The sequence below is a fragment of the Pleurodeles waltl genome, chromosome 6 (genome assembly GCF_031143425.1).
Source record: "Pleurodeles waltl isolate 20211129_DDA chromosome 6, aPleWal1.hap1.20221129, whole genome shotgun sequence".
NCBI lineage: Eukaryota > Metazoa > Chordata > Amphibia > Caudata > Salamandridae > Pleurodeles > Pleurodeles waltl.
Window position 1 is genome coordinate 1,545,758,126 of NC_090445.1, and position 18,955 is coordinate 1,545,777,080.

The 18,955-nt window shown below is 46.2% G+C and overlaps 1 protein-coding gene across 14 annotated transcripts in view; it reads left to right on the forward strand.

Moving 5' to 3' along the window:
• KIF1B (kinesin family member 1B) overlaps positions 1–18,955 on the forward strand; it is a 1,289,105-nt gene that overhangs the window by 999,049 nt on the left and 271,101 nt on the right. For 7 of the 14 annotated variants that reach the window (XM_069241187.1, XM_069241181.1, XM_069241191.1 and 4 more), the window contains 2 exons: positions 179–284; positions 1,710–1,736. In XM_069241187.1, the coding sequence (XP_069097288.1) occupies positions 179–284; positions 1,710–1,736 (133 nt within the window). The remainder of the gene's footprint in view (positions 1–178; positions 285–1,709; positions 1,737–18,955) is intronic. The other 7 variants (XM_069241189.1, XM_069241193.1, XM_069241184.1 and 4 more) reach the window with 1 other exon arrangement.

The window sequence follows — 18,955 nt, forward strand, 5'->3', positions numbered from 1 at the left end:
GTAAATAACTTGTTCTTCAGGAAAAAACATCAGATGTTAAAAGTAAAGTAGTCTTTTTCCATCTGTGTTTTTCGTAACCATTAGTTTAAATGGGTGACTAAAAAGCAAAGTACTTGTCTGCTAACTTTCCTTGTTTTCTTTAGTTCAGTTGGTTCTCTCATTCGGTTTCTCCATACAGGCCGAGTTCGAAACAAACCTGAGGTGGATGAGTCTGCTGCAGATGCTGTACTTTCTTTAAATATAATATCTGCAAAGTATCTCAAGACTTCCCATAGTTCTAATAGGTTAGTATGGTTGCATCCTTGATGGTTGGGCTCCAACACTTCTCTTTTCTTTTTGAATGTTCCGTTTTGCAGTGTTTGGCCTTTCAATGTCATTTTCATAGCATTCAATATCTAATTGTCACTGCTCGTTGCGCCCAACCCATGACTGCACATTCTCAATATGCTTGGCTTCTGATTATGCATGCTCAATGTATAATGCATCTGCCTGTCTCTGCATGCTGTTCCTTGCTCTTGTACTGTCTCTAGTGCTTGGATGGTTTCACTGTGTTTACGCACTGTGATCATCTAGTGATTGCCTGCACACAGATTTCCTCTAGCTGCTGTCCTGAGATTGGCATGTCTCTGTCTGACCCTGTTTGTTGTAACTGCCTTATGACTGTCTTTACTAACAGCCTGGCCTCTGACTGTCTTGTCTACTTTGCAAAGCCAATGAATGCGGGAACTCAGTTCAGAACATCGGAACACTGCTCACTGTGCTCTACGCCTTATGGTTTGCAGTAACTGTGACTGCTCACTAGAACCTCAACTCGTTGTTCCCTAGCTCTAACTGTGCCATTTTCTATTGTGGCTACTGGCTTTCCTTTCTCGCTGTACCTTTCTTCACATTGTGTATGTCTGCTTTGCCAGGCATAGGACTGTCTCTGCCTCTGGATAATTATCCATGTTCATTATGGCTTTTCTTCTCAATTTACCCTACCTCATCCATTTCTTTTTGCATTCTGCCTGGCTTTTGCCTCTTAGCTTTGAGACTGTGATCACAGGTATTTCCAATGACCTGCTCTGCAGTCACTTTGTTGCTCACCCACTTTCCCTTTTTGCGTTGCATGGCTTCTAATCATCCCTGCTCTCTAGTTTTTTTATGACTATCCATTGTTCTTTACCCATGGTTGGAAATTTCTCATGGCATGTGTGAGCTTCCCATTGCATTGAGTAAGATTCTCAAAACATGAGAGGCAATATTCTTGTAAATGATAGTACCTTGTTTTCTCGGAGGGCAGCTGGGTCTCTTTAGTGCTTGGATACCATCTGAAGAACTTTAAAATAAAAGCTTGGATGTTTTTTTTTCTGCTTGTGACTGGTCACCAAAAAGACTGTGGGTGCCTTCCATTGTAGACCCTGATAGTCCTTCTACAGTTGATAAACATGTATTTAGCCCAACTGTATAGTGCACATACCAGATGTTGTAGCTTTTGTAATTTGGACACATGGACGGATCGCCTGAGGAGCAGTCATCTGCAACTTAGACATTATACTGTACTGTTTGTTTGCCTATATTTGCCAGTGTTTAACTGTCTGCATGCTTATTGACTCTGTGTTCTAATTATAACTATATTGAATTTCTAATGTGTTGGTTTCAGTGCAATGTGCAGTGTATCTTCCTCATTCTGATGTTTTCCTAACTAATTGCTGCATCTTCTCTTTCAGGCTATTTCTTGATAAGGACATGCCTAGGTATTCACACTAGCCTTTCCTGCACATAAACATTCTTTGCTTGCACATGGAATGCTTTATGCTCTCTTCCTTGTAGAGCTTTCTGTCCTTTCCTAGATGTGTATGTGTTAGGTTACCTTTGATGTAGAATGATAGGATACCCTTTCTTACATACACCACTCTGCCCCCACAGTCCCATGAGTAAGCCAACGATATCTGCATTAGTTAAGGGCACATTTGTTCTTTTTTATTCGTCCCTCACCCATAAGATGATCTCCAAACACTGACTCTTACCTCCATATGAGGCCCATCTCAAAGCCACTTAACTCCTAGTGCAAAGCTGGACAGACTATTGATTCATGGCCTGTGTATTAGACATATATTACTAGTAGATTGTTATGGAGGCATGATGTATAACCTTGCCCACTGTAGTTCTTGTCAAAATCAACAGTATTATGTATGCAGCATGTGATATCTCCGCCCCTTGGTCTGTACACCTGCCAATTTAAAACATCAAATTTAGCCCCATCCCTCTCAATTTGGGTGACATTAGCATCGTTTAATATTTCTTCAAGGCATACTTGTCCGCTGTCATCCAATTGAAACCAGCTACATTGTTTTTTATAGAAAAGATCAATAAATGTACAATTTCCAATAAATGTTCCCCACTGGGCAGATTGGCTCACCATGTGACTAAAATATCCACATCCTCTTACATATATCCTCTGTATGTGTGCTTTGCTGACCAAAACCTAATTGCTGGCTTACTGGTTGTGATGCTGGTTAATAGCTCTCCTTTTTAGTTGGCTCGTCTGTTAGCTATAGTCCAGGTTTCTGCTACTGGTCATTTTGCTTGTAGCAGAACAGCTTTTTCATGTGACTTTAGAATAACTTTACTCCGTCAATAAATGTTCTCATATATTCAGAAACATTCGAAAATTCCCTCGCGTGTGTGTGTGGTCCCATAACATAGTCTTAAAATGTCCATGTTTTCAAATTAACAGTAATTTCTGATAGAGGCCTCATACCGAAGTTTCTTCACCTTAGAATATTCCCGAGTTGTCAGACTGGATCAATAAAATCTTGAGCAGTACCTCTGCGCTCTGGTTGGTGTCCGAAGTGACATTGCTGTGCCCTATAAGCACCACCTAGCATGCTAACATCAGTCCCTTTCTTTCCGTGCCAACAGCGACGATCCGGAGAGCTACCCCAGTCATTTTTTTGTTCACTTTTTTTGTGCTTTTTGTTAATTTTTTTTTTCAGGCTTTGCTCCCAGTGTGCTACGGACATGTCTCCCGACAACCCACTGGGTTCAAACCTTGTGGAGAATGTTACCAACAGATGTCTGTCTCTGACCAACACTTGGTTTACCTGCAAGTCCATAAATCCGAAGGCGATTCATAAGCGGGCATCGAAGCTCCTGCCAGCGTGGCAGAAGAAGGCTCCACATCGGTCCTCTCCTATGGAAGATCGCAACGCCGTTTGCAGAGTCATTCTCGCAAATGATTGTCGTCACAGTCCAGGAGTTCTTCCTCCAAGTCGGGAAAGTCCAAAAAGCACAAAAAGAATCCAAAACATTCTTCGGTTTCCTCATCCAAACACCATGCTTTTAGGCCCGCTCCTACAGACCACCTGGCATCCTGGCCCACTCTGTGCTCCCTGACTACCTGATCCCAGAGCGACACCAGCCCAACTTAAAGACTTCTACAACGCCATGCCACCCATCCTTGGGCCATTTGCTCTCAAGCCAGGCAGGCCCTCTGGATCTATCCTCAAATCTAAACCAGTGCTATCACATGTGCCACCCTCCACCCTGACTCTTTCCATTCGGGCGCCATCCCGAATCCGACTCCGCAATAACCAATCGTTATTCCCAAACCTGTGTCACCTGACGTTGATGCCAGTGCCCTCCAGGCCCCAGCTGCCCCTGGACTTCGCCATCCCTAGATCAACTCTACCTTCCTGATGGGGGAGAAGAGGAGGAAGGGTTTGGTCTCCTAGAGTAAGACACTGAGCCAGAAGAAAAGTTGTATGAAGAGCTGGGTGATGCCAGTGGCCGGGGCACCTCACCGGACTCTGGCATGCTTTCCCCTCAAGGTCCTGTCTCAGAGAAAAGTGCATTCTTTGCCACATTGATGCGCAGGATGGCGGAGGTCTTTGCCCTTATGCTGCCTGCTGTTGAGGGCAATACTACCATCTTGATGGTGGTACTTCACCCAGGAGTCAGTTCGGCTGAACCACTGATCCCCTTTAATAAAGCCCTCACAATGCTCTCCACCAGGCCTGAACCAAACGTTGCACAGGGACTCCTGTGCCCCTGATGCCATCACCCTGCCCCAGAAGACCAACCATTCCTTTCCCAGCCTTCCCTCCCCTTTACATACCCTCTCGAGAGCCTGATTGTGCAAGCCTAATATCAGCGGTCAACACTAATGCGTTCCCTTCCGCTCTAATGGACAGGGAGGCAAGGGGGCTGGACCCCTTTTGGAAGTATATTTTCTCTTCTACCAGCCTAGTCTTGATGTCTGTGAACAACTCATACCTATTGGGCCAATATGCCTATGCCCTATGGGACTTGGTTGCACAGCTGCTTCCAATGCCTTCTCAGGAGGAGGACAATATCTCTTTGATCTGTCAGGAAGGAGAGGCTTTTCTGGCCAAAAGAGATATCGAGAGGGTGCCCGAGCCAGAAGTAGGGTATGATTGTTATTCCTACTACTTTTTGGAGAACAAAAAGGATGAAGACCTCCATCACAGACTAGATCTGCACCCTCTCAACTACTTCCTGAGAAAAGAGAAATACAAGTTGCTCACATGGGCTCACTTTCTGTCAGTGCTAGACCCTGGAGACTGGAAGGTGGCACTGGACCTTCAGGATGTGTATTTCAACATCATCGTCCAAGCTTTACCTGTCATTCATGGTGGGCTATAAGCATGTCCAGTTCCCTGTACTTCCTTTCGTTCTTTTCTGTGCCCCCAGGGTGTTAACAAAAATGATGGCTTTGGTTGCACCCCATCTATGGAGGTTTCAGTCTTCCCCCTACCTCGACGACTGGCTGCTGAAGTGGGCTTGCCCAGGCAGACATCACCCACCTCCAGAGTCCGGTATACCTTCTGCATTATCTTTCAACATGCTGACATCACACCTGACCCCCTCTCAGACACTCCCTTTCATCAGAGCCATTCTGTTCATTGTGCGATTCCACACCTATCCTCCAGAGTGGTGATTTCAGGATATTCATGTTATGATTCTGACATTTCAGCCTCTATCCCCAATTTCACTGCGGCTGACTCTGTGGCTACTGGATCTGATGGCATCCAGATGTTGAATCAGCTGGCTCTGTCGTGCTCGCCAACCTCCTTGGGCTGAGGGTGATTTACTTGGCATTGAAAGCCTTCCTCCCATCTATCAATGGAAGGTTGGTTCAGGTGTTAACGGACAACAACACCGCTGTGTGGTACTGCAGTAAACATGGTTGGGTGGGGTTGTGGACCCTGTACAGGGGAGCCCCTGTGCCTCTGGATATGGCTGGAGTGCCAGGACATTTTACTTGTCCTGCAGCATCTGGCAGTGTCAGACTGTCAGGGCAGATGAAATCAGCCGTAGATGCCATGTGGACCACAAAGGTGGCACAGGGTCTCTTCTACATATGGTGAGAATCTTAGCTTGATCTGTTCGCCTACACCAAGAAAGCTCAATATTAGCACTTCTGCGTGTTGGAGTTTTCAAAGCAGTTCTTCCTCAGAGATGCATTTTGTCTTGAGTGAAATACAGAACTCCCCTGTATCTTTCCGCCAATACAACTCCACCCCTGAATTCTCAAGAAGATCAGAACAGACCGGGCCTGAGTCATTCTTGTGACTCCCGATTGGGCAAAGGGTTTGGTATCACGACCTCTTGAGCATAAGCCCTCCGGTTAGGCTGTGCCATCAGGAGGATCTCCTGTTGCAGTAACAGGGCAGTCTTGAACCTTAACCTGCACGCTCTTCTCCTTTTTGCATGGAGATTGGGAGTCGACAGTTAAGAGTTTTTAATCTTCCTGCCAAGGTCAATGATGTCCTCTTGGCAGCCAGGCTTCCTTCCACTAAGACCCTATTCACGTGCCGCTGGGATAGGTTTTTGGCTTGGTGCTCCCACGTGGGGCAGGAGGGCTGTTGTTGTAGGTGTTACTTGGGCTCTAGCCCGGGAAGGTCTTGCTCTGGGCACTGCTAAGGATCACTTGTCGGCCATCTCAGCTTTCTTGCAGCGGCCGGATCAACCCTCCATCCCTGTTCAAATCACCTGTTGTGTGTTTTCTGAAAGACTTGCAAAAATTGTTTGTTCCTAACCCTTTTGTGATGTCCCAATGAGACCTAAACCTGGTCCTCACATTTCTGATGTGTGCCCGCTTTGAGCACCTACACAGATTATGACTATCAAAACAGTCTTTCTCCTGTCCATTACATCGGACAGTCGGGTCAGCGAGCTTCAACCTCTTTCAGTTTACCCTCTATACACCAATTTTCCCCTTACAAACTGGTGGTTCAGAAATGCCTCTTTTATGCTGAAAGCTGTCACTTTAATTCATGTCGGCCAGAAACATCACTCTGCCTAGATTTTTCGCTCCCTCTAAACTTTTCAAGGAGAAGGAGAGACTCCATCTCCTGGACCCAGAGATCTCTCATTCTACATTGATCGCTTCAAGGACCATCAGGTGGACGCAGCTCTTCATAGGTTTCAGTGGAGCAAATAAAGGCTTGGCTGTGCAGAAATGGGCCATCTCTTGATGGACTGCATTCTGCATTAAGATATGCTTTGAGTTCGCTAAGAAGCAGCCTTCTGAGGGCCCAGTCCACCAGGGCCAGTGTCGCTACTACTGTGTTGGCACGCAGGGTACCTGTACTGGACATTTGCCAAGCAACAACATGGGCGTCCCTTCACACATCACAAAGCACTACTGCTTGGACACTCAGCTCCATCAATAGGGGCATTTTGCCCTTTCAGTCTTCCAGGATTTTCTGGACTGAGCCAGTTCGTAGACGCACCTTCAAGAAGGTGTTGGTGGAATATCTATCTAAAGGTGAAGAATCATCTCCAGCAGAAGAACAAGTTACTTATCTTTGGTAATGCCTTTTCTGGTAGAAACTCTGTTTAACTGCAGATGCTTCACCAACCTTCCCAACCCCCCTCGCTGCGAACTGGGCTTTTCACCTTAATGCATCTGTTAGATTCTGCACAATGTTCCAAGCAGTGTTTTTTAAATGGCTCTGCATTTTTAGTGTGGAAATACCCACAATACAACTGTCGTCAGCGAACTCAAATGACGCTTATATAGACACTGCAACATCACTTCAGACGAAGCATACCGATGCATAGAGGTGCCACTCAAGATTTTTTGGACCTAGTATAATGCTTAGGGAATATTCTAAGGTGAGGAATCTCCAGTTCGATTGACTGCCAGAAATTGCATTACCAAAGGGAAGTAACTTGTTCTGTAGCAAGAAACAAGCAAATAGGAGGCAGCACGTTCTGTCTTAATTTTTTTAACTTAACCAAATAGCCAAATTAGTCAACATAAAGTAAGTGGATTGTCAATACCACCCTAGCAATGTCTCCTTTTGAAACCTAGGGAAGAGGGAATGGTGTTCCTATATAGTAAAACTGGAAAAACTGAATCATGCCACTGAAGAGCAGGGGATAAATTCCTAGACGCTGCCAACCCTTGAATAGCAGATAAGATCAGGTGTTCTTTAGAATGCGATACCCCTAACCAATTCAGACAAAGTTCACTATGAGTGGCCAGGCAGAGCTGATGTGCGTAGGTAGTAAATCTTTGGGTAATCCTGACTAATCACAAAGAGTCCAAAGTTCAATACTGGTGCAAAAGCCTGTGTCAAATTTATTGCAATTGTACTGCCATTCTGTATCAAAAAGTCAGTCAGTCCTCCATTTTACTCCAATCATCCCTCAATGATTCCCTGTCACTGCTCCTGTGTCAAAAACATTTTTTCGAACTGAAAACAAAACTTTCTCTCATATTTGTTACGTCTTTAGATGTTAGGTGTTGTGTGGTTCTGTCTTTTTTACCAAGCAATGAGACCTTTTGCCTTGGTTTCTGAGGTTTGGGGTTTCCTCATCTGTAATCCCTGTTATTATCTGTGCTTTCACATACATACATTATTCATGTGGTGGGAGGATGTTTATAAAGCGCATCTATTGCATAAACATGGTCTGATTTAGGATTTGCATAACGTTAGAGACCGCATCATTTGTTAAAAAGACATCTTACAGAAGGTTTAGTGATAAAAGTTTGGGTTTTTCATAGAGCAAAGTTGGGAGAAGTGGTAATGCCCTTGTACTGTCTCCAAATGGATCCTTTACATCAGAAGGGGCAGATCACCTAGGGTTTTGGCCATCTGTGCATTTTATCCACATTGAGGAACTCAACATTTTGGTCGACGTTGAGGCACACTTTAACATTAAGAACTCTCTCAGCTTTGACTATGATCCTGTCCTTTATTTTCTTTTTAGCTCCGTCAGGCATTCTGTGATGTTGAACCACTGGATGTGGTAAAGATTTAGCTGCTGTGCTCTTCTGCTCGTGATCAAGGCCCTTAGATGAGGATCTCAAAACGAATTTTCAGAGGACAGTGTGTCTCCTCCTTTATTAGCCATCAAGCCAGATTTCCAGAAGCTTTCCAACCAACCATCCTTGATACCTGCTACTCCGACCCCTGTACCAGTCTGTCAGTCTGTTTCTCCCCATCAAGAGACGAAAAGCATGGAAAAAGAATTCCACGAAAGACACTGTAGGGAGCTGGGTTTGGGGTCTAGTCCCTCACCCTCACACACACTTTTTGCCCGGTTTTTGATGTGCCTTCGATTGAAGTGCACTGGGTTCCTGCTAACCAGGTCCCCAGTGCCAGTGTCCCTTCCATAAAACAAGACACCTGGTCACTTGATCCCCAAGTGACCAAGCCCTTCAGCCCCCTATGAGTCGCTAGTAAATAGTACCCCTGGTGCCTAGGAGATGGGTACTGAAGAGGGCCCCTCAGATCTGCAGCACAACTTGTGCCACTCTGAGGGACCCAAGCACAAACCTTATGCAGAATGCCATTGCAGGCTGCGTGACAAGGTGCTGCCAAAATTGAAAACATGACATGGCACACGCTTGTGTGCCATGTCCCCTAAAACACTGTTTGTAATATCTGTAAGTCACCCCTAAAGCAGGCCTTCATCCCTAAGCCAGGGTGCATTATATTACAAGATAGGGCATATACGCATGAGCAAATATGCCCCTACTATGTCTTTGTCGATTCTTAAACATAGTAAGTGTACAGAGAAGCCCTTTTAAATACATTTGCTGGACACTGGTCACTGCGAGTTTCCCAGCTACATGTTAGATTCTCTGAACCTAGGGATGTTTGGTATCAAATATCTCGTATTGATAAACCCTCACATAGAGATGCCCCCTAAAAACATATCAACTCCTGGTGAGCTCACTGACCAGTTCTGGCCAGCTGCCACCAACAAACACCCCAGGGTGAGAGCCTCCGCTCTTGAGAGGTCAGAAAGCAAAGGCCTGTCCAGTTTGTGGTGTTACCCTTCCCTAAAGGATGACCCGCATTCCAACGTAGGAGCTTCAAAGAAATCCACCGCCTTTGATACGCATAACCGGCCTTCTTCAGAAGAAGATGCCAACCCCCTGCGTCAGAGCCCATCTGGCACCTGGACAAGCACGAAAATTTGCTATACAGGGGATGTGCCACACTTCCAGACTTGGAACACCTCTAGGTTGGCTAGCCTGAAGTGGGCACTACTTTAGAAAATCCACCATCTTGCTTGTGGTGGAATTTAGGGACTCTGGACAGGGTGATGCCCACTCTCCACAGGAAGTAGTAATTTAGGGTGTGTAGTGACCCTAGGGGTTAGTAGCCCATTGGATACTACCCTTCGCTCCCCTTAACACCCCCTAAATTGAGTATTTAGGGGACCCCCCTGACACCAGATCCTCAGATATTCACTGGACACATAAGGAGTAATGGACGAGACGCCTGCTGACCCCGAGAACCGAGGCTCATGACTGACTTGGCACAAACCCTGCCGGTCTGCCTTGAGGATCACTGACCTGTCCTGCCACTGCAGCCTCCAAGAAACTGGAAGAACTGCAAGTGCTTTGCAAATTGCCAGGAGGAACTCCCTTGGAGTAGAGGAGCTGCCGATGTTCGACATCACCACTTCACCTGAGTCGCCTAGCCCGTGGTGACGTGGTCTAACGGTGTCAGAGTGGTCCCCAGGCCCCCCAGAAGAGAAGCCCACCCTGTGCTCTCCCACTGTGGTCTTCACCTCGCGTCTGCAGATTGTTTCTGACCCCCTCTGCAACTGCGAGTGACCAGGAGACAAAACCCAACACCCTAGGACCCCTTTGCACCTGTCCGAACCAGAAGAGGAGAACCAATGGTGTCCCCATGCCTCCCCGCCTCGTGAGACCTGAACCCACTCGTTGGCTTGCTCGGACTGGACCCCTAGTCCACACGTGCAGTGTTTCTGCGGGCCCTCCTATAACTGCAAGTAATTCCAGTGCTGGACCAGATGGCAGAAGACCACCCCCCCCGCCCCCGGCACCCGCTTCATATAGCCAGATTCCGTCCCATCGAGGCCACCTCCTATGGTGATGCAGAAACCATATGTGAGTTTTTTCACAGGGCATTAGGGCACTCAACAAAGTGTACACACAGTTCCAAAACGAGAAAAAAAGGAATAAAAAAGGGGGCAAGGGTTATGGTTTTTAGGGGCAAGGTTTCCAAAAAGGGGGGGAAGCAATGTGCTCGAAGCAAGAGCCCTCACTCACCTTCCGGTGACATGCTTCATCATAGGGCTATGCTCCTCGTCAGGCCGGCACTGCAATGCCTGACGAGCCCCACAAGGGGGCTCTTTGCCGGAGATCTTTAAACAGTTGGTGTGAAGCCGGTCAAGTCGTGAAAAAAGGATTGGTATAGAAAAAGTTAAAAATGACTAGGTGCAAAAATTAGCCTTTTATTCTGATATTTAAACCCCTGACATGGTTAAAAACACTGTATAGGGATATGGTAAAATAATGTCTACTTTCCCTAAACACAAAATATAAACAGTTTTACTAGGATTCAAAGTAAAGATGGTACAAAATGAGAGTACACAGAGTCACCGTGATACTCAATCAAGGGGTCAACATGTTTCTCGCTATATTGAGTCAAAATTGATCTCATGCGATTCTTCAGGACCTAATTACGTACCTAATCCTTATGAAAAAAATTCTGTGAACTGATTAATTCAAAACCTAAAAGGTAAGAAAAAGGAAACGATAGTCAGAGGATTACCTATTCATCAACAGTTACATTAATCACTGTACCAGAATGGTTACCATATACCCTCGTGGGAAAGCCACACAAGAACAGATGTGACCTGTGACAGAAGTGCCATGGTGATAGACCAAGAAAACACAAGAAGTGCAGGTAGAGAAATGCTCACCCCCCAAGTATTACTGGTGGGCCCCATCGGGGAGGTAGCAGGCTCAAAAAATCCATTATGAACTAGACATACGTATACATAAAAAGAGGGGAAGTAAGAAATTAAAACAACATGGTAATTGGTAAGAATATTATCTCATCACAACCCCTGGTATTCATGATAAAAAGCAAAACCAGCCTCACACACAGGATGAAGCAGGTCAATTGCTGTAATGTTACTAAGGAAGACACGGGAGTAGCTATAAGGTATCTTTAAGTAAAGAATGAGCCTCAGTTGCGGGGCACCTTCATGTCGAAAACTGAGGTATCAGCAGGGTACCCAGGACATTTACAGACATGATATCTTACATGTAGAAACATCCGTCATAACCCTCAGCTTATAAAAACAGAGTCAAAAATAGCAAGACGCAATCATTCTCATGGTAGTAGAAGAACTAGGCATCAGGATCACATACGCGCACGATTATTTAGCGCGTCTGTGTCAAGCCGTTATTTAAAGGAGCCCGGGTTATAATTATCCCACACTGAAAAAAGGAGGGGAGAGGAAGCAGCGTGCACGCACCGTCAAAAATTGACCGCAAGTAGCCAGACTGAGAATACATAAACATAGGGGCCCCACAGAGGTGGGAGCGCATAAAATTAATAGCGCGTCCCAACCTGTCTCCGTATCAGCGCAGCACAGCCACACGCGAACTTGCGCATAATGGCTAATGCTGGAGACAGACTAATACGGCTTCATGAGAAGACGCGAAGCTTAAGCAGCGGAGAGGGGGTGGAAAAACCGGCGATCACACAACGCCGGAAAGGCACTTACTTGGTGTCAAACCACAAGCGTTGGTTCACCTGTGAGCCGTGTCGATCCCCGGAACGTAGAAAGATGTTCCCAAGGGATTCATTAAAATACCATAAGAAAGTGAAAAAGGACTCATAAATTCAAGAAAGTGAAAAACACAGAGAAAGGACTCAAAACTGTGTCGGCCATTTATAAGAGGGAACTACCATCATACCAAATAAGAGATAAGGGAATGCATGTCTCAATCTATCAACTGATGAAAGAATGACCTTTATTAGAGGGTCGGATGTAAAAGGTGGTAAGTACCTACTGTAAGCACACCATGAATACCAAAAAATATATAAAAAAAAATATAAAAAAAATATATATCAAAAAATAATGATAAGGGACATGGGGGTTATTCTAACTTTGGAGGAGTGTTAATCCGTCCCAAAAGTGACGGTAAAGTGACGGATATACCACCAGCCGTATTAAGAGTTCCATAGGATATAATGGACTCGTAATACGGCTGGTGGTAAATCCGTCACTTTTCCGTCACTTTTGGGACAGATTAACACCTCCTCCAAAGTTAGAATAACCCCCATAGTGACCTGAAGGGACTGGATTATCAGTGAGTAAGACAAGTCCATGGAATCTAGTCGTTGAGCCCAATCTCATGGGTCCTCAACCTAAAGACCCATCGTTGTTTTCTTTCGAAGAGTCTTCTTGTACACTCTTTATTGTCTTTAATAGTCTCCAATATCACCCATCTGATGTTATCTGGGGTATGCTGTTTTTCCAGATAGTGATTAGTTAATTTTTTTGCAGACCTCTTGCACCTAATGGTGCTCCGGTGTTCGTCGATGCGTGTTTTCACCATTCTTGTTGTCATTCCTATATACCTCAAGTCACATGGACAAGTAATCATATAGACGTAGTTCTTAGTGCGACAATTGGTGTGGGATTTCAGTTGCCATTTCTTGGGTTCTCCGAGATCTACTTCATAGGTGCTCCTAGTCATAGGGCATACGTTACACCCACCACATGGGTGATGGCCTTTGACTTTTAACCACTGATTGTGGCGGATGTCTTCCGTGATTTGTTGATGTACAGGTCTAGTGTGGACCACCATATCTTTAATGTTGTGGGTCCTTTTAAAGGCAAATAAGGGACATTCCAATGTCTCGCCTGCACTGTTAAGAATTGGCCACAATCATTTTGTACCATATTTACTTTGAATCCTAGTAAAACTGTTTATATTTTGTGTTTAGGGAATGTAGACATTATTTTACCATATCCCTATACAGTGTTTTTAACCATGTCAGGGGTTTAAATATCAGAATAAAAGGCAAATTTTTACCCCTAGTCATTTTTAACTTTTTCTATACCAATCCTTTTTTTCACGACTTGACCGGCTTCACACCAACTGTTTAAAGATCTCCGGCAAAGAGCCCACTTGTGGGGCCCGTCAGGCATTGCAGTGCCGGCCTGACAAGGAGCATAGCCTTATGATGAAGCATGTCACCGGAAGGTGAGTGAGGGCTCTTGCTTCGAGCACATTGCTTCCCCCCCTTTTTGGAAACCTTGCCCCTAAAAACCATAACCCTTGCCCCCTTTTTTATTCCTTTTTTTCTCGTTTTGGAACTGTGTGTACACTTTGTTGGGTATATTACTGGGAGACATACACACAGGACCAGGAGTTATCTTTTTTCTCAGAATCTCCCGCTCTGCCCCTCCTTTATGAGTTTCATGCATTAGGGCACTCAGCACTGAAACCTTCACTCTGGTACTTCAAAAGTAAATTATTTCTTAGACTTAGAAGACCTTACATCAAGCAAGAAATATTGTGCCATTGTTACCCAGCGTTATGGCTTCCTCCTCAGAATGTCCTCTCAAGAGGAGACAAGAAGGTCAATGGGATGCAAAATTTCCTGAGGGAGAATCCTATTTATGACTTTCTAATGATTTCCACCACTTGGCTTTATGTCATCAGCCCACCAGGTATGGAAAGCATACACATGGTTCTCTGGTCAGAAAGGGTTGTCAGGCATGTCTCACCACTGTAGGAATGTTTGATTCTCTGTCTCTAGTGGGTCACTACAACTGCATTGTAGGGCTCACTGGAACAAATCTAAGGGAGAAGAGAGGGAATTATCAGGAGTTACTGGGTGACAGAAGCTTGGAGTTGAATCAATCTTAGATTGCAAGTATGACCGCAGGTATCACCACCATCAGTCTGGACCCAACAAATCCAGTCAGTATTTTTAAGGGGTATGCCCAATTCCAGATTTCCGGTGAAAAAACGTGCGCTTTTTACTGGATAATAGGCTATTTTTGGAGTCAAATGTACTAAATGTGCTGAAGATAGTCATAGTTCAACTTTATATGATTAATACATTTTCAATGTCTTAAAAACTCCCCCAGAAAGTAGGTAGTACTTGCTGTGGCCAAGTTGCAACCAGGTACCTATTGTTCTCAAGAAATGAAACCACATTGTTAGGACCTTTGCAGAGCTGCACTGACTGCTAATAAAAAAATATATTATATTTCTTTGTCTTGTACCTAATGCAGTGTTTCGAGGCAAATAATTATTATTCTTTAAACCTCACTCTGTAGTGAGGAGGTTGCAGTCAAGCTGTTCAGATCTCCCCAAATTTTAAAATGGAGGAAAAACATATCTGGATGAATGTCCAGGGGCACTCAACTTCAAATGCGGCTCCCAGTCAGGTTTTTTATAACCCTCACACAACCTGTGTGTCATGCTTCATCATCTGGTCTCATCCTGGTCCCTATAAACCAGGATGGGCTCAGCCATATTTCGGAAAGCACTTCTGATATTAAGAAAGGGGTCTGATTGTTACAAGAATAAAATATCTAATAGGCACCACAGTTTCCTTTTACTATTGGGTGCCTCTAGTATGGTTAAACATTGTGGGATGCAGCTATTATGAAAGGTATATAATATCCTTGAAAACTGTATCTGATGGAGACTTGTAGCTACAGATTCCAGACCTTTGAATTTCCCAGGTATCAGACTGGATCTGGAAGATTTTTGCGTGTGCACTACCCTTGTGCACCATTAGATGGCTTCATTCGATTCTGTGCGTCAATGTTGTTGCCCCCGGAAGTGATGTTGTGGCCACCTACATATGCGCCACCTGTCATTTCTTTTCTTTTAGCGCCAGTTGAGCGCTGATCCAGAGAAAGAGCTACCCTCTGTTGTTTTTGTTTTTTGTTGTTGTTTCTTTTAAAAGTTTGTTTCAGCGGTTTGTTGACTATTCTTTTGAGTGTGTCAAGTAATGTCTTCCAGGAAGGCAGGTTTTAAATTGTGTGGCGCCTGTCAGTTTGCCTTGTCGGTTACAGGCCCCCACTTGGTCTATTTGTAGTGCCTCAAGCACGACCACAACTCTAAGTCGTGCTCAGACTGCTGGGCTACGGTGGTGAAGGCTTGAGGGAACAGTCCCTAAAGCTGCTTGTGGTCGGCATTCGACACCACTTTGCATGACTCTGAGACCTCGATCCCGATCGAGGAGAAGGTCGCAGGACGACTCCAGGAGCCCCAAGTCTTATTCATCTCACTCTTAAGTCATCAGGACACTCGGGGAAGAGGCATAAGAAGTGCAAGAAGTTGAAGCGTGCTTCAACTTCTCCTCATCCGTCAGCCGACGCAATGACTTCGGAACATCGGCATTCTAGACAAGTTTCCGATGAGCCTTTACTAGATCCAATACTGGGCCTACCCGCATTTCCTGGAGCCAGAGCTGCTCTCGCTCAGGTGAGAGAGTTCTACAAGTCCATGCACAACATATTCGAGAGGGCTGAACCCTCTAGGGCCCTCAGGCCCCCTGGAGTCGGAGGAGTCCCCATGAGGTTCCGTGCCAACAGCTCTGGCCTTGGCTCCGATGGGACCTCACAGATCTGAACACATATCTGGACCAGCGTAGGTCATGCCAACGCAACCTTCTCCAGCAGCGGACCCAACGCTGGTGCTCTCCTTGAGCCACCGGCACCTCCAACTCCATTATAATCCCCGGATTTGGAATGGCATTACTCGATGCCAGCTCTGGCGTTGATAGGGCCAATTGGTCCTAGGTTGTTGCATAAGCATTTTTCTAAGCAGCCCGGCATACGGGAGGAATGAGAGGGGTTACTGGACCCTTTAGAACTAAAACAGCTGTTGGAAACATTTATGGACTGGTATGAGGAACTGGGTGATGCCAGTGGACTGAACACTTCCCCAGGTACTGGCTTGCTTTCTCCTCCTACCGTCACTACGGAGAAGGGAGCACAATATGCAATGGTGGTGAAGAGGGCAGTGGAGTTCCTAGACTCCAAACTTCCCTCTGTGGCGGTCAAGACTAACCTCTTGACAGAGGGGCTTCAGCCTGGTGCTTCTTCATCAAAACCCCTGCTCCCCTTCTTCGAAGTGCTGACTGGTGTCCTGCTGAAAACCTAGTCCACACCCAGCACAGGGGCTCCTGTGAACAGAACAATTACCTGCTGCTGTTGCCCCGCCCCAGGTGACCAGAGTTTCTTCACCAAACGTCCCACACCTGTGAGTTTGGTAGTCCAAATTTCAACTTCCCATGGCGTGTTCCATGTTGCTCCACCTCACAGGGAATCCAATAGGCTGAATACCTTTGAAAAGAAAATATTTTCTTTCATCAGCCTAGCATTGCGGTTGGTGAACACTGCGTGACTTTTTTTCGTGTTATTCCCACACAGTGTGGGATTTGGTTGTGCAAGTCCTGCCACAGGTTTCGGAGGAGTCCCAGGCCATTCTCTCCCAAGCAGTAGAAGACAGGAGAGATGCAGCAGAGTTCACCACCAGGTGTGAATTGGACACAACAGACTCGTTGGGCAGAGCGGTTTCATTGACAGTGGCTTTTAGACACCACGCCTGGCTCAGAACATCTGGCTTTTTGGTGGATGTCCAGGCCCACCTCATGGACATGCTCTTTGATAGGACTCTTCGGAGAGAAGGCAGACTTGTTGGCGCGCTTTAAGGTCTCCCGGGCTATAGCCAAGTCCTTGGGCCTCTGTGACCCCATGTCCTTGGTCGGCCTTTCACCCCTTTTGTGGCTACTGAAGGGGTGTACCACCGCACCAACCCTATGCCCGCCACCATTCTGCGCAAGCTTCCCAAGATTGACGTTGATTCAGTGCATTCTGACCTCATGGGTCAGGTAGCCAGAAGTCATCCACCACCAATCCCCTGGCAGCTGCAGCCTCCAAGCCCTCCTTGTCTCCTACCAAGGGATTATGGCTATCGAGTTGCTGGGAGAATATGCCATCATCTTGCTCAAAGGCAGGGCAGTACAGAAGCAAACCATTTCATGCTGGGTCATTCCCTGTATTAAAATCTGCTATGCCATGTCCAAGAAACAGCTTCCTGAGGGCTCAAGGGTCCATTGCACCAGAGAAAACGTTGTGACCATGGCGTTGGCACGTGGCATCCCAGTCCTAGAAATCTGCCAGGCAGCACCGCAGGTATCCATGCACATGTTTGCCAAGCACTACTGCCTGGACAGTCAGGTCCACAGGGATGGGCATTTTGCCTATTCAGCCCTGAAGGACTTTCTAGTTTAGAAAATGTGTCTGCAGCCCACAGCCGGGGACAATATTGCTTGGGTATCTATTCAAAGGTAAGGAATCTGCAACTGCAAGTATCTATCAGATGAACAAGTGTTAGAAATGGGGTTTCTGGTTGGCTAGGTTATGCACCTCAACCAGGCAGAACTTACCCACTCTAGTCAGGGCAAGGGAGTTACACATTCAAGATAACCCCTGCTCACCCCCTTGGTAGCTTGGCACGAGCAGTCAGGCTTAACCCGGAGGCAATGTGTAAAGCGTTTGCACAACACACACAGCACACGTGATGCAATATCCCCACCACAAAGGAAACACAACACCAGATTATATGAAAATATACTGTATTGTACACAAGGCAATTATCAGACCAAACATCACATATCAGTACTATCCTGCTACCTTTGCAGTTGTCAGAACGTTACACATTAGTTACTCTGCAACCTAGCAGTAGTCACACATAACACACAGGTTACTCAGTATTCTGCAACATAAGCAGTAGTCAGGAAAACACATTATTACATCACAACACTTGTCATAAGAATATCATAAAATGCCCATAGTAGGAACATTAGAAAACATATGGCAAGTTAGAAAAACATTTTAGCAAGCATGTCCATAAAAGGAACATTTGCATACACATATGTAAAAACATCAAACGCAGGTAGGTAATATATGAATCAAACAAAAGTCTGTAGAAAGAACTTTGAATTGCAACTATATTGGTCCTTTAAACAGTACCTGGTTGGATGAAGGCACCTCCAGTGCCTAGAAGGCGAACAATGGGGCACCCGGCGCTCCTATGCGTAAAACGGTGGCCTCCCTTATACTCTGGGGTCAGAGGAGGGCAACATGCACCTCCTCTCTTTTATAGACCGGCCCCTTTGGGGACCGTGATTACTGGGGGCCCCCCAGGGCCTCAACCGGCCCTCACGTGGGGGGCCAAAGCCAGCAAAAACAACTTAGGGCAGGAGGGGGGCACCATGCACCCCCTCCGGTTTAATGACAGGCCCCTCCCGGGACCTGCGATCTCTGGGGGCTCCCCCGGGCCTCCACTGGCCCTTCCACCAAGGGGGGGCCCACAATAATGCCCTTTTTACCCAACAGCAGAAAAGGAGCATCCTGCCCCTAACGCAGAGGCCAGGGGGAAGGGGGCACTCCCCGCGCCTTCCCCTGGTCCTGCCGTGAAGCCACAAGAAGATCGGACCCCTTCTGGGGCCCGAGCAGACACTCACCTGCACCCGATGCGGTGCATGAGTGTTCTTCCAGCTTCCCAGGCCACTATGGTGATCTTATTTAAAGGGGCACAATGCAGCAAGGAGCCTACGAGCTCCCAGGGCTCCATAAGCGCGCTGCAATCAGCGCTATGGCAGCCGCAACCACAGAGAAGCAC